This window comes from Brachyistius frenatus, unplaced genomic scaffold (assembly GCF_029030835.1).
Source record: "Brachyistius frenatus isolate BFR_SWC_R1_liver_20210118 unplaced genomic scaffold, ASM2903083v1 Contig_30, whole genome shotgun sequence".
Classification (NCBI taxonomy): Eukaryota; Metazoa; Chordata; class Actinopteri; family Embiotocidae; genus Brachyistius; species Brachyistius frenatus.
This window is the reverse complement of record NW_027210629.1, coordinates 106632-121893: the sequence shown is the minus strand read 5'-3', so window position 1 is coordinate 121893 and position 15262 is coordinate 106632. Positions and strand designations below refer to the sequence as shown.

General features: G+C 38.4%; 2 protein-coding genes across 3 annotated transcripts; one reads left to right on the top strand and one right to left on the bottom strand.

The window, feature by feature from the left end:
- Positions 1-18: 18 nt before the first annotated feature.
- On the bottom strand, positions 19-5071 carry LOC138621384 (rab5 GDP/GTP exchange factor-like). 2 transcript variants are annotated; one of them, XM_069699381.1, is made up of 9 exons: positions 4855-5071; positions 3768-3952; positions 3309-3436; positions 2430-2581; positions 2265-2334; positions 2037-2172; positions 1852-1946; positions 1230-1486; positions 19-1129 (listed from the first exon to the last, which is right to left on the bottom strand). In XM_069699381.1, exons 2-9 carry the CDS (start codon positions 3941-3943, stop codon positions 716-718), a joined length of 1428 nt encoding a protein of 475 aa, XP_069555482.1. In that variant the 5' UTR covers positions 3944-3952; positions 4855-5071; the 3' UTR covers positions 19-715. The 2 variants fall into 2 exon arrangements, with proteins under 2 accessions (XP_069555482.1, XP_069555483.1); XM_069699382.1 differs by having other exon boundaries at positions 3780-3952.
- A 1459-nt stretch (positions 5072-6530) lies between these two features.
- Positions 6531-15261, top strand: cfap251 (cilia and flagella associated protein 251). The gene is made up of 20 exons (XM_069699375.1): positions 6531-6964; positions 7148-7288; positions 8724-8833; positions 8922-9030; positions 9447-9527; positions 9610-9687; positions 9780-9821; positions 9954-10192; positions 10294-10470; positions 10580-10830; positions 10954-11105; positions 11510-11686; positions 11797-11981; positions 12073-12187; positions 12503-12666; positions 12761-12851; positions 13609-13752; positions 13829-14057; positions 14213-14326; positions 14424-15261. Exons 1-20 carry the CDS (start codon positions 6740-6742, stop codon positions 14597-14599), a joined length of 3000 nt encoding a protein of 999 aa, XP_069555476.1. The 5' UTR covers positions 6531-6739; the 3' UTR covers positions 14600-15261.
- The last annotated feature ends 1 nt before the right edge of the window (position 15262 follows it).

Here is a 15262-nt window from a genome sequence, read left to right as displayed (position 1 = left end):
AAAAAAATGAAAATATAATTGAATTATGTAGTCACCTTTAATATAATATTGGCTACAATTCTTGATCATACATAACATAACCCCTTTGATTTTCTTCAGAAACCTTTCAATAGATGTAAACAATGTGCAGCTTCAGCACACTAATACAGATGGAATAATACAAATTGTTTTGCACCAGACTCAGTAAGGGCAACATGTTGACAACTGCTACACAGCTCTGAAAAAACAGGATTTTCATAAATACACCCACTGACCTGTAGTGGTTGACAAATGCCATCCAACATTTTCTTCTGTAGCTTTTATTTGAATTTCACAGAAGTCTACAAAAAGGCACAGTGGTTTACACTTTTTAAAAAGTCTATATTGAATAAGCACCCTTAAAAGTGTCAGGTGATATACCTACCTGCAGTGTGCTTTTGATCACATGTTAATAGAAATAGGAACGTTTGAATTTTAATGGCCTTAATCCTCAAATAGGATACAAGTGCAAATCATTTTTTTTGAAAAATCATGAAAAACCTCTGTACACTACATGCATAAAGTTTCCTTCAGGAAGTTTTCCTTCATCTTTAACTGACTGACGAATCTCCTCTTTCTTTGGATGGAACTTGTGCAAATGTGGCATTGTAATATCAATCTCTGCTGCAGCTTGCATATGTTAGTACTCATGATTAAACAGAGTCTAGTACCACATTAGGAGTTTCTGTTAGTAGGGCTAACAGTCTGTATCTTTTGAACCTGCATGTTCATCCTTAAACAGCCGTACTGACTGCTCCTTGTCCTCTTGCAGTGATGCATCCTGAGCTGACGATGAAACCACCTGTGAGAACTCGGCCTGAGCGGTTATCTCCTTCTGTACCACATCAAACCGGATTGTTGCCTCATCCAGCTCTGAGTGAACTGCTTGGACCCACTTTTGTAGTCCCACGTTGAGAGCATCCATCCCTTGGTCAAGTTTCTCCTGCCTGCCTGTCAGCTCTTCTAACAGGTGCACCGTGTCCCTGGCAACCTGCTGACTCTTGTTTAATGCAGAGGGAGCACGCTGACCCAGCATGAAGCTCTCAAACTCTTCTGGACTAAGGTTGAGTGCTGGGCCATCCATTTTCTCAATGAAGGCCACCGCACAAGACTAAATTAGGGGAAAAAGACAGAGTCATGAGTTATCAATGGACAACACTTTACAACATGTTGTGGTGTATGAATGATGTGCAGCTTTGCAACGAGCTTACCAAATTTGTGAAGTAGTATCCGCTCTCTCCTGCCATGAGACTGTGAGGGAGACCAAAACGAATCACATATTGCATGTTGGAGTGCAGGCGAGGTGGATTGGCCTTCAGCACCACATAAACCAGCGCTGACAGGAAGTCATCAGCATTGGCAGGCTCACTGCTTGAGGTGGAGAGAGCCTCGAAGACATGCTGACTGCATTTAGACACACATGCAAGTTTGTCCTGAGGTGCTCGTTTGGCATCCATTTCAATTATTGCTGTTGAAAAAAATATGGAATAAGATAACATTTCAGACCTAATAATGATGTTTACAGCATGTGTGAAATAAGCACCAAGTAATAGTTTAGCATCTTTTTCTTCCCAGATGGAGAGTTAGATGAAAAGACCAAAGCTATTTTCATATCTGTCTGTTAAATATAAGGCTACTGTTAACTTAGCTTAGCATGAATTGTGGAAACGGGGTGAAAAAGCTACCCTGCTTCTGTCCAAAAGGTAACAAAATCTGCCAACCAGCACCTCTAAAGTCACTAGTGTTAATAATTCCTATCTCTCAACAAGGAAGTAAGTAAGTATATTTGCCAAAATGTCAAATCACTCCTTTCATTAATGAGGTTTTTATCACCTGTTATAGCAGGCAGAAAGGGGTCGCCTGTAACTGAAGTCTTTTTATCTGGAAACGGTACGCTCAGCATCTGCGGAGTGACCCAGTTTAAGGAACTGTAGAGGAAAGGCATCAGAATTCCATTCATACTTTAGTTTAGAGGTTTTGATCATGTACAATATAAGCAAGTTGTATGCAAGAGTTACCGTATCCTTCTCTGGAGGGCTAGGTCCTTCTGTTCATCATCACAACTGTCATGGCAGAACGCCCACTTGTGCAACCGCGTCATTATTAACTTCTCTACATGCTCCATTATCTGAGTGACCTGAGCCTCAGGAAAGCCTGAAGACAAAAATAACAAACCTATAGTCATTCAACATTCTAATGTTTTCAGAATGAGCAGCCCGAGACATGTTGAACTAATCTGTACTCACTGCTAAAGTACTCAGCAAAGGATTGGTAGAAATCCTGCGCAAGGTCTGACTGCTTCTGTACCGGCAGATCCTGTAAAGATGATATCAATCTATGATCAGGAAACCTCTGACAGATCAAAAAGAAGTTATGAGAAGTATAAAGTTTAACTTTAAACATATAATTACATGGTAAGCCTCCATTGTGTTGAGGAAAGCCGTACAGCGGGACTGCAAACGCTGGGAGGAAGGGCTCCGAAGTACTTTTAGGAAACCAGTGAAATCTCCCGGCTCCAGGCTCTGATAGGCTTTTAACACATTTGCATGGCTTTCAGCAGACTCTGGAGAGACAAACAGTGGATGTTATTTCAGATTAATAAATTGAGTGACGTCATACACAGACTGAAACTGCTAAAAAAAACAACTAAAAAAACCCTGCTGGCTCAGTCACTGCATGTGATGTATGAAGCAGTGGGACATACAGTCAAAACGGCTCAATCCCTGGCAGCAGTACCAGCAACAGGATAGTAGGTACATAGTTGGGGATTTATTTCTATGTAAACCCACAACTATGTCCATGAGAGCCTGCATTAGATGATGAAATATAACAATTGTGTTTAGCAAATGTTTTTCTTATCGCATTACAACAACTAAAAACCATGTGCTGAAGAGATGTATGGAGCGTTCTGTTACATATTTGTGGCTTTATTTCAATAAGCAGAATTGCTAAATTAGTTGGTTTACAGTGAAGAAAAATTAGAAAACGGCTCCTTTCCATCTCACTTTTATGCTTCAGGAGACAGTCTTGAAGCAACAATCCATTACCGTGGTACTAGCAAACACAGACTGTCTAGAAGATCAGTCGGCTTTTTATCAGATAATCCTAATACATTTTGTTGGATCACAAGACACACAGTTAGCAGAATTAAATACTAATTGGTCTTTAAGGCAAACTGATGTCTGAATCACATGTGGTGAAGCAGCTGATAAACAGGGCCAGCAGATACTTTTTGGACCTGATGGAGCTGAGAACAAGGAAATCAAAATGCACAAAGCTAACAGAGCTACCTTGAGGTTTTGGAGGCGATGGGCTGCCCCAGAAGAGTCTCCTCATGGTGTTAATTCGACGGCCTTTCTCAATGTTTTTCTTCTCCTCAAATTTGGAGAATGTGGGGAGCGTTCCATCATTTCTTGGTCTACAAAGAGCGACAATATTAGACATCCAAATCTAAACCATATCAGAAAATATATCTGTAAGCAGTTAGGCTGGTGAGTCCATTTCTAGATGTTAACAGTAACCCAAACATATCCAGATAGTAACAAATGAAATTCACTAATTAGAGCAGTTAGTAGTTATTGTCATATTTTCTCATTGATCGACATGCATTACTTGTCTATTCAAATAATCCTTAATGATCCAAGTATAACGTTTCTTTTATGTGTTTCCTTTGAAGATGTTTCAAAAAGCGTCCATCTGCACACTGACACACTGATGGTGAGGGACCTAACAATGTCAAAAAAGTTCACCTAATTTCTTGCCTCGAGGCTCCGGCAGTACGTGCTCTCTCTCTCCAGCACTTGGAGCAGAAGCCTTGCCATGCAGGGTTTCCATAATACCCACAGGCGTTCTTGCAGAGCAGCTCCTCCTGAGAAACTCCGATTCCTCTTTGCTTGTCTGTCCACATTCTTGAGGTCTCTCTCATATATCACACCTGTTGGACATACCATCGACATTGCAACAACAACAAAAAAGTGTTTCAGAAGAATTAGTTGTGCTATTAAGTCCTTTGAAAGGGAAAACGTTTAACTGAACCGTTTGTTCTGCGATTGTGCCCGCAGGGGTCTAAATCTCACATGCTCAGCATTCACAATAGCCCACTGGGCCAGATTTGACACAAAACCTCAAAAGCATCTGAATTTATCCCCCTTACACAATGCAGACATTCAAGCCCAGGATTACTCATTTCCTTTGCTCTTTCATTTCAGGATTTCTAGATGTTTTACGATCAAGCAGATGAACATTATTACATGGGTTAGACTGGTTTAATTTTAGATACTGACAGAGTCTGCTTATATGAAAACTATCATTAGTTTCATAAACAGCAGAAAACAACAATCAACAGCATCTGACAAAACAGTGTAAATTCAGAAATGTAACTTCTCTAACTAGTTTTTTTCTCTAGTAAATTAATTTAGACTGATTTTCAGGGACATAATGATGTTTTACCAAATATATATACATGTCAAGTATGCCTCTGACAAGTCTCCCAGTTTGCTTTTATGTCAGTCACTATTTAATATACGCTCTAAGGAAACGTTTTTAATGATTTGTAATACTACAGCAAAACACAAATAGTCTCATAGCTTAGCGGACAGCCTACTGTTGAATCTCAGGGTAAGTTCCCCTTAAAGGCTTAGTAAAAAAAAACTTTATGAAAGTCGAGTGTTAGGTAGCAGCTTAAAAGCTGGAAACGCCAGCTGTCTGTCAGCTGAGGGGATTGGAGATAAGTACCTCAGGCTAGTGCTAATGCTGGCTAGCGTTGAGCAACCATTCAATCATAAAATCGATCATTAAAATGCCTCCCGACGTGAATAAATCCACGCTCCTCCTCACCTGTCAGCGGGTGAAACCATAACAAGCCTTAGGTTGCTTTCTTATCGGAGCGCCTCTTCACTGTCTCAGAAACTCTTCATAGTTTGTACAATGACAACGACAACCCTTTAGACCTCGGTCGGTGAGGAAGCGAGAAAAAAAAAAAAAGCACGACAACGTAATCGGGAAAAGACGAAGACAACTTAAAACACTGCCAGATTAAAAGCCGCTTCCGAAAACCCACGCAACCAGAAACTAACTGGTAGGAAGAGACCGTGATGCTCTTCTTCGTTCCGTTTTATGGCGGCAAACAGGGTGAAGGTGCATCACCGCCACCTACCGGGCTGGAGTGTGCACCAGATTTATTTCTCACTGACCAAAAGAATAAAAATGATTAAAAACTAACAAATTAAATAAATGATAGTTTTTAACATTTTTATATTTTATAGAAACCCGTTTCTTCTCCTCCCTCCCGTTTAATGGTGGCAACCAGGGTTAATACGCGTCACTACCTGCTGTGTTGGAGTGTGGACCAGAGGTATCTATAAATGCAACCAAACAACTAAGAAAAAAACTAAATATGTTAATAAAAGTTCATTCAAAAAAAAAAAAATACTATATTTAAATGAAAACTAGAGAGTTTCTTCTTCTGCTTGAGGTCAACTGGCGGTGGTAAACAACAAAGTAGTGTATTACTGCCATCGTCTGCCGTGAACTGTAGATCAAAATGTCTTCATTTTTTACATCACAAAACAGATGCATTTTACAAAAAATCCAACTCATCTTCTCAAACAAATTTGTTTGCCCAAGATACAGATAAACGATTCAAAACCCCTCATTTCTTCAGTTGTTTTTTTTTGTAGAAATGAATTTGATCTCACATGCCTTCTTGCTGTTTCAAATTTCTGGCAGCGTGACATCACATGCTCCATTTCTTCTTTCCCATAATGGTCGCATCTGCCTGTATTACATTTATCTATTTTGAATAATGTAGATCCAAAGTCTTGATATTTTTTTGTATCATCTCTCCTACTCCATCCTGCACACCTAATTTCTCCCACTTTTGTTTGAACTCTATTATACCATTGTCCTTTCCTCTCCTACTCCCATTGCGTTTGCCACTTAAATCTCTGCTCACTGGTGCTCTTGATCTGTCCTCCTGAAACAAACTGCTAAATCTGTTATTATTTTTTGTGGCCTTCTCTGAAACCATATGAGCCATTTAATTGTATTTGATACCAATATGTGACAGCAGGCATAATATAATTAATATTATTATAATATCCATCATTTGAATTCTGTGTTTCTTGTATCTCTATCAAAATATCGGATTTTCTGTTTAAATAATTGGCTTACTACAAAGTGGCTGGTGATAAATTGAACAAATTATATTTCTTAATGGTCTTGTATCCTCCATTGTGCTGCCAGCGATTTAGTAAATTATAATAATAACAACACACTCTGTCGCCTAAAGAGTATTATAATCTATATTATGCGCTTCAAAGTAGTTATCAAGGGCTCAGGGTAGATGTTGCTAAGATCAATTAAAGATCAATTGTGCTCTTAATTAGGAAGGACTGACCGGAGTGACTGTATTATTTTTTTCCCTCGTTGCCATGCGACAACCGTAACTAGGCAACGAAACGCTTCGCAGATTTACACTTCTCTATGCCGCCCAGTTATTACACAGACGATATTTTAGGCATTCAGCGTTAAATCTTGGAAATAATGAGATTGTGAAAGAACCGTACTCGTGGTAATGTGTGTTGGTTGATTCAATTTGTTATTTTTTGATAGGCTGATTTAGCCTAAAGCTAACGAGACTAATGTTTACCGTTAGCAGTAACATAGCACCCTCAACTTGGTGGAAAGTTAGAAAGGACTGATCTTCTTATGGTGAGACATAATGTCAAATTCTGAAGCCGAGGAATACGAGTCATCCCCAAGGTACAAAGCTGAAAAAGAAGAGAAGCAGAGGAAGAGCAGTGATGAAGCGCAGGAGAGTGCTGGTGTCCGGAACACGGACACGGAGCCGGGCACACTGGAGACGACTGGGCAGTCCCAAGTCTTCACTGCAACCAGAGACACACTTTTCCCAAAGAAGATGACTCAGACTAGGACACATGCATTGGTAAGTAGCAACGTTGTGTAGTTTTATTATATTTGTACAAAACGTGCAGAAAATATCAAATAGTATTTTTTATATTGCTTCTCTGCACTTGCAGACAAGAACAATATTGCATTTACAATGATGAAAAGCAATTCAGAACTTTAACTTGCTCATAACAATATGGAAAATTTGTTCTTCATACAGTCCCTGGACTGGGTCTTTGGGATGAAGCCTGTTCTTCCAGTCTTCACTCTGCAAGACCACGATCAGCTAGTGGTCCTCTATGCTGGACATCAATTTGGGATCATATATAATCACACTTCAAAATCCCAGCACATACTTCAGGTAAAAATCACCATTGGTTTAAACTGAATATGAGACCGTGTCCTTCAGATTAAATCAGTGCTCTGAGTATTCTGGCTCAAGCTGTAAATAGTGGAGTTCAAAAGTCTGAGACTACATTGAAAATCTGTCAAATTTTCATGTAAACCTGGAAATAATCAGAAGGTTTGAGGATTTAGAAACCTTTTAAAACACGAGAACTTGTGACCTGTAAAATGAAGAAGAAATGTAAGAGTCTGCACTTTTTCTAGGTCAGATATCATATATAAAGTAATTTGTGGCTTGACCATGTCAGCTCTTTTGTACAACATTTACTTGAGTTGCATCCTTTAACTGAAACACGCATTTAGATGACACTTGTGTATGAAAGTATTTTTGTGTCTTTTTTGTGTGAGTAAAAACAACAGTTTTGAAAGTAAATTTCTCACACAACAATATAAAATCAAGTTTGTAAGTAAAAATATATTAATTGAGAATATAAGTATTTGCGTTGCAAAACAAATTGCTCTTACATATTTGTTAGTTTTGGTCACAGAATTAAAAACCTTTACTTTTAAATCAAAAACCTTTGCTTTCAAAGAAGCGATCGAAATGCTGCATTGACAACGTGAAATATAATCAAAGTGAAAGCTGAGTTGTCACTTTTAAAGCATTTCAATAGGAAAGGGTGATATAACTTAAGCAGACCTCTGATGTAGCTCAACACCGTCCTCTACTGTCAGAGGCAGCCAATCCACCAAAAGAAACTCCCTCCTGTGTATGTCCCGCCCCTTACACCCAACTCCACTCTAGGTTTTTGATTTGAAAGTCAAGGTTTTAATTCTATGACCAAAACTAACAAAACTGTCAGAGCAAATTTGTTTGCACTGCAAATAATTATATTCTCAGTTTATGTATTTTTACTTACAAACTTGATTTTTGATTGCAGTGTGAGAAATTTGCTTCCAAAATACTACCATGTGGTTTGCATCATTTTGGAGAAGGATTTATACTGCAGCAGGATATTGACCCCAAACACAACTTGCCATGGACTTTTCTCCAGTGTCACTTGATCAAAACATCTCTGAACATTTATGGAGCACTTGAAGACTGAGAAAGCCAAACATTCCTGAGATCACAAGAAGCTCTGTGGATCATAGTGAAGTCATGCAAGGAAATTATGAGTTATCAGGTTTGAAAAAACTTGTTGAGTCCACATGTCATTAATGAAAATGGGGGCAAATCTGATGCTAATTCTGAAATTCATGTACATTTTTCAGAGATTAAACTTTTCCCCTTAATTGTGAAGCTGATATTATAATTTGTAATGAAACAGTTTTAAATCTGAAACCAGTGGTATCAGTAGTTTGGACCCAACTGTGTATCGTTTGATAATGGGTCTGCAAGTTACAGATTCAATTTTTTTAACTTTACTGTCGATACTTGCTCATGTCTGCAGGGTCACTCCCACTCCATCTCATGTATGTGTGTGAGTGAAGACAGACGCTGGATTGCAACAGCAGACCAGGGGTCGAATAGCATGGTGCTGATATGGGACTCCTACTCTGGGTATCTTTTGATTCTGCACACATTGACGTATTTACTGTATACTAACCTGTCCTATTGATAGTAACCACATTTATGATAAATATTCCAGTATTCCTGTGCAAACATTATTCGACTGCCACCCTCACACTGGTGTCATTGCGATGGCATTTTCAAGAGACACAAAACACCTGGTAACCCTCGGGGCTGAACAAATTCAAGTGAGTATGACAGATGAAATAGACAAAGTAAGCTACACATAAAAAATAAAAAACAATATTGTAAACAGCACTATTTAGTCTCAATTATGAAATGCGTTATTTAGGAAAAAGACAAATGTATTTATTGTAGCACCGTCTGATCTTTGTTGATGATGACTATGAAACAAGCACTCGTAGGACTCGCTCTAATTTTATAGAAGCAATATTCGATGACATTGTAGTGTGGAATATTTTTCCATATATTTAACATCTCTTTCTTTGTCAATCTTTGTAAAGATATTCTTCAACAGTGAGTTCATTAAACAGCTTAGATGATGGCTTTTCATACTGCATTGGACAATACAAAACAGAAAGTGCCTATCTTAAGTAAAATTGACATCTGTTAACAACCTATCTATGATATGACAATCTTTCAGACTGTGTGTATTTGGGATTGGACAGATGAAATAGAAAAGCCTTTGTGGTTGACTGAAATCAATCCTGAACATGGTTTTCATGTAAGTAAGCTTTGTTTTCTTTTACCTGTGAATGTTGCCTAACTTCATTGAAATGGTACTGAAGAAATCAGATGTTTTTCAGGATTGCATCGTTTTTAATCCAAACAATAGCACTCAGCTACTCAGCAGAAGTGAGAGCTATGTGCTATTCTATAGCAATGTAAGTCCAGCTGTTCATTTTTTTTAATCATTAAAACAGATTACAGCTGTTGTGTGGAAGTTTATTATATTAATCAGCTGGTCTTTTTTCAGGCCCAAGAAAGTCTGCAATACTTTCCTCTGACGCTCAAGAAGGTAAAGATGATGGTTCAGATTTTGTCACAGATGTTATAAAATTGTCAAAGATGTGTCTTTTTTTAATGACTGATTTATAGATTTATGACTATTTTAGTTATTATTTTGCAATGCTTCATCTCACCACTGCAGTTAAGTGACGTACCCACCAGTGGAGCTGGTGGAACTTCGAAAACTGTCAACTTGGCTGATGTGTCTCTGAGTCGGACCGCTTTTCACTGCAAAGAGTTTAATGTCATGACAGCCTATGGAAGCAGCATTGTGGTGTGGGATGTGAAAGACTTGGTTTCAAACAAGCGCACACTCAAGAATAGAGCCCTACAAATTGACCTCCAGAAACATCTGATCACTCTTCTCACTGTGATTGACAGGTGGCCAGAGCCAGAAATATTCACTGTTGTCACCTTTTAAATGTTCCATGTATTTGCTGTTCTCTAAACACTTTTTTTTTTTCTGTCATTTGATAACGCAGCTGTATCATAACTGGTGATACTCAAGGTCAAATCCACTTTTATAATGAAAACTTCCTGCTTCTTACTTGGTACACTGAATTCAACCTGGACACTATTGTTTCCATTTCCTTTTCCAAAGAGTGCAAAGAGGGTTATCTGGAGCACTCCACTCTACAGGCCAAACCATTAATTATCAGGTAGAAGAAAGCCAAGCTGTTATTTCTTAAATCAAAACAGTTTCTGTGCAGCAAAATGAAAAACCCAGTATATTACATTTTAGCCAAGATGACCTCTCTTTTCCTGCAGGAACTTTGTTGTGTCCACAATCAGTTCCAAAGTCGTGCATGTGAATAGACAGAGCGGCATCCCTCAAATCCTGCTGCATGAGAGCTACGAGCCCCTACATACAGTGGTATGCCACCCCTCTCAGCCAGCTGTGGCCATGGGAAATCAAGGGGGCATTTTAAAAGTGTGGGACTACAACAACAAAGAAATCATTGGCAGCGTGGCATTTGAGACCGAGAGGCAGATTCAGTGTGTCACTTTTGACCCTAAAGGTGAGCCAGTCTGTTGGCTACATGTTGTCTGAAAACCATTGGTGTTCCATATATTCAGTGTTTCCCAGTTGCTGTAGTATTTTATTGTTACAGTTTAAGAGTTGTCCTTTTGTCTCTTAACAGGGTTATACCTGGCAGTTGGCTTTGGCAGTGGAGCCGTTCACATACTGAATGCCAAGACTTTAGAAAGTGACCCAGAGGAATGTTTTCACTACACTAAAGACAGCATCCACCTCATCACCTTCTCCTCAGACTCACAGTATCTCGCCACTGCAGTGAGCAAGTCTTTGTATTATGTAATAGTTGTAACATGTCTGAACTTAGCTGAAACAGTGGTTCTGGACTGGACTTTGTGACATAATATTGACATACTGTTAAAGCTGTGATTATGACACAAAACTATTTTTGTCTGAGGTTAGGTTAGGTAGTTACTTTATTAATCCCTGAGGGGAAATTTTTTTCGCGACAGCAGCATACAGGAAGCAATAGATAATAATAGAATAATAGAAAGCAATAAAATAGCAGTAAAAATATAAAATATAAAATGCACAGTATATACAGTACAGTATATATCTATATATATTATATACAAACAACCAAGAACACAGACAAAGTTATGCCATCCATTTTTATAACTTCAAATGTCACATATACATTTCTCTTCCTTGTTCACCGTTAGGATACTGGCAAAGCAGTGACAGTGTTTCGCTTGCAAACTAATGAAGGCTCTTTGCCTCGTTGGAAGTATCTGGGCAGATACGGCTCTCACTACAAGCCCATCAAAGACCTCCTATTTGGGGTTCACTTGGACAGCACCCAACCCAGACTACTGTCTCTGGGTATGGATTGCCGACTGGTTAGTACACTTTTTTAAAGTTGTAGAACTATTCTCTATAGTTTGGCTGTTTTTATGGCAGTATTTTTAGTACTCACACCTCTTCGTGCATTTGTGAAACTGACTAATAGGTGGAGTATGACCTGAAAAACAGTGAAGTGGACCAGCTCCTCATCTTAAGCACAGAGCGCATCGAGCAGAGTGCTGTGCCAATGTGCATGACTTGGTATCCTCCCCTCACAATGGAGCAATTTCTTCTAGTTGCCTCAGACCAATACAAGATGAAGCTTTTCAACAGCACAACAAAGATGTGCAGGTCTGTAAAAAAGTGTAAAGAGATTAGATGTTCCATCAAATTATTGGAAAACATTATTACATGGTATGTATTACATGTTCTACAAAAACAGAAAGACTCTCCTTGGCCCAACATATGGCTCCCCTATTAAGAAAATGGTGGTTCTTCCCAAGTCTAAAGAACCTGAGACGAACTTGTATTACCTGGCATACATCACAGAGGACAAGGTCAGTGCTGGAACTAATTTATACTGTTTCATCAAGTAATCTTTATTTTGATAGTGGTATTTTATCAAATAATCTGCTTTATAAAACCAAAATGGGGCTTTGTTTCTAAAGAAACTTCCTAGGCTTAAAACAATTTAAATGTTTGTCTTTTATTGTCACAGATAAGTTGTGTATTTTTTTTAATTGCATCATCTTTCAGCATCATGTTATGCTTTGATGTTTTTTGTTACAATGTTCAGCTGAAAATAAATGAATCAGTGTCGTAGTGTTTCACATTTTTGATATTATACTGAGAGTGTTTTGCATATCATGTAGGTGGGTCTCCAGATTTTGCCTTTGGATGGGAACCCCTACAAGTCCAATGCTTTGATCTGCCATCTGACAGGGGTGTCTGCTTTTGACTGCTCCTACGATGGCCGCTATGTTTTTACTGCAGGAGGATCTGACTGCTCTGCCCTCTCATGGGAGATAAACTTGAAGTAAGGTTTAATAGTTACAACCTGGGAACCAGAAGAATTGCATGAGCAGCGTAATTGTGTTTCCTGAAATTTGTCCGCTCTCCTGTGAATGCAGTGTGTTGGAGGCAGCAGCTGCTTTTGGTGGGAAGGAGCTGATGCCCTTTTACACTCTTTTAAAGGGAGGGAGAGACGGACAGTTCTTCAGGGTGAGTTTGGCGTTACCCTTGTACGACCAAGTGCAGCGTCAAGTGAACAACTACTGATTATTCATTAGCTTAAAAGGAGGAGCTTATGTTCCATTCCCCAATATGTAGTCTCATTTGGGTTGTTATACTGATGTATTATGTTATTTGATTACTTGGTTTCATAAAAATATTTGACCTGTGTTCATGTTGAGCAGCTAGTAAGCTGGGGGAACATGTTTATCAATTGACAGTTATAATTGTACCTGTCTTTAACAATGTAGTGTAACTGAGTTTTATTTGATTCTTCCAGCACTTTTTAATGATTATCCTTTTACATGTTATTATTATTTGTTATGATGATGAAGATGACAGGAGTAGCTTTGACATATACGCAATTTTGTTAAATGTTTTTTTTTAAAGGTTTTCTTGGATTTTAATGTGGCGGCCTTTATATAAAGTTTCAAATCTTTTACTGATGTGGCTGTAAAACCTTAACTTTAAAAGACATATAAAACACATTAAAGAACTGGAAAAGGTGGTTAGAGTGACTATTTTTGACAATGGATGCTTTTGAAAATAAATATGAAGGTCAGGATCTTTTTTTGGAGAGCAATGCTCATATTCACAAATATATTATATTCATTGATTATATAAAACCAGATTAAAATATCAGTGTTTAATTAAAGATGCATTTCCCCTCCAGCTATGAGTTTTAGACAGTCTTTATGATGCCAATTTAAATACAGATTCTCAGTGTTTTGAGCCTTTCTGTCTTTAGGAGATGGAAGAGTTTTTCTACTACTGCCAAATCCATCATCAAGGCCTCGACTCGATGGAGAAACGACAAGTGTCTACCAGAATTCCCTTGTCAGAGGTTCCCTCTCTAATGAGAGCTTTGGCCTACTTCCCTACTGAACAAGAGGTACAATCAATAAACCAAGAAGGGAGTTTTACTCCTCAGAACTGTAATAACACTTCATTATGTTATTTCTTACCAGATAGAAGACATGCAAAATGAAGTCAAGTTCAGCAAGTATGCTGAATCAGGAAAATACGTGACTGACATCGACCTGGAGGAGTTCATCAAGCTGTATATCAACCACCGGCCAGCCTTCGGCATCTCCAGCAAAGAACTTGAACAAGCTTTTCACGTCCTTGGTAACAGTGACAGTTCAAGACAACCTGTTCTGCAGAGGCATAAGCTACTTGAACTTCTACAGGTCCGAGGTATACTGCAGGCTATTGAGCGTGAAATCGATTTGTCTGCTCGTTTTCCCTCTTTTTTACTGTCAAATTATTGAGAAAAATCTTGATCGTCTGTTCCATGTTTCATTGTCAGCGTGGCACAACCAACATATGTGTCATTTTTATGTTATTAACAGGAGAACACATGACGGAGGAGGAGGTTGCAGAGTGTTTCGCTACAGTTTTAGACCTCAATGAAGAGGAGGAAGAACATGTGAGACGTTCTGAGCGTGGCATTAACAAATCTGCCAGTACGTAAAACAAAAACGTACAAACCACAAGCTTTTCTCTATTAATTTACATAACCATTATAAAACAATCATCCCTTTGTGATGTGCATGTGTCCAGGTGCAGATTCAGAATATTCTTTGGAGTGTGCGATCCCAGCTGAAATATCTATGGAGACATTTACAGTCCACCTCCTGGGCTTCCCATCTTCAAAGAAGAAGGGTGACAGCTCTTCCCTCTCCAGCCATGATATCAACCGATCCGCTAGTAAAGACTCTCCTGATGACAGCATTTGAGAAGAGATGCTAGAGTTTGTATTTGGTTTAAAAATACGATGAACACATCAATATTCAGACGAAACTTGTTTTGTAAAACAAATTAACAAAGCAAATGAAGCAGAAATACTTTTTATTTGAATATTTAAGGTATGTGTTACTTTCAGTTAAGATACATTTTATGGTATTTTTGTGTTTTGGAAGCAAAATTCTCATACTGCAATCAAAAATCAAGTTTGTAAGTAAAAATATATAAAATGAAAATATAATTATTTGCAGTGCAAATAATTATGCTCTGACAGTTTTGGTCACAGAATTAAAACCTTGACTTTCATATCAAAAACCTACGAGTGGAGTTGGGTGTAAGGGCCGGGACATACACAGGAGGGAGTTTCTATTGGTGGATTGGCTGCCTCTGATAGTAGAGGACGGTGTTGAGCTACATCAGAGGTCTGCTTAAGTTATATCACCCTTTCCTATTGAAATGCTTTAAAAGTGACAACTCGGCTTTCACGTTGGTTATATTTCACGTTGTCATTGCCGGCAGCATTTTCGATCCCTTCTTTCAAAGCAAAGGTTGTTGACTTAAAAGCAAAGGTTTTAATTCTGTGACCAAAACTAACAAAACTGTAAGAGCAAATTTGTTTGCAATGCAAGTAATTATATTCTCAATTAATACATTTT

What these genes read in the sequence shown, in the direction of transcription:
- cfap251 (XM_069699375.1), top strand. Translation starts at nt 6,740, where the DNA reads ATGTCAAATTCTGAAGCCGAGGAATACGAGTCATCCCCAAGGTACAAA. An exon ending in ATCCTGAACATGGTTTTCAT is followed by an intron (nt 9,528 to 9,609) that starts GTAAGTAAGCTT and finishes GATGTTTTTCAG; the next exon opens with GATTGCATCGTTTTTAATCC. An exon ending in TGAACTTCTACAGGTCCGAG is followed by an intron (nt 14,058 to 14,212) that starts GTATACTGCAGG and finishes TGTTATTAACAG; the next exon opens with GAGAACACATGACGGAGGAG.
- LOC138621384 (XM_069699381.1), bottom strand. Translation starts at nt 3,943, where the DNA reads ATGAGAGAGACCTCAAGAATGTGGACAGACAAGCAAAGAGGAATCGGA. An exon ending in ATCGCCTCCAAAACCTCAAG is followed by an intron (nt 2,582 to 3,308) that starts GTAGCTCTGTTA and finishes TTGTCTCTCCAG; the next exon opens with AGTCTGCTGAAAGCCATGCA. An exon ending in GCCCTCCAGAGAAGGATACG is followed by an intron (nt 1,947 to 2,036) that starts GTAACTCTTGCA and finishes TTTCCTCTACAG; the next exon opens with TTCCTTAAACTGGGTCACTC.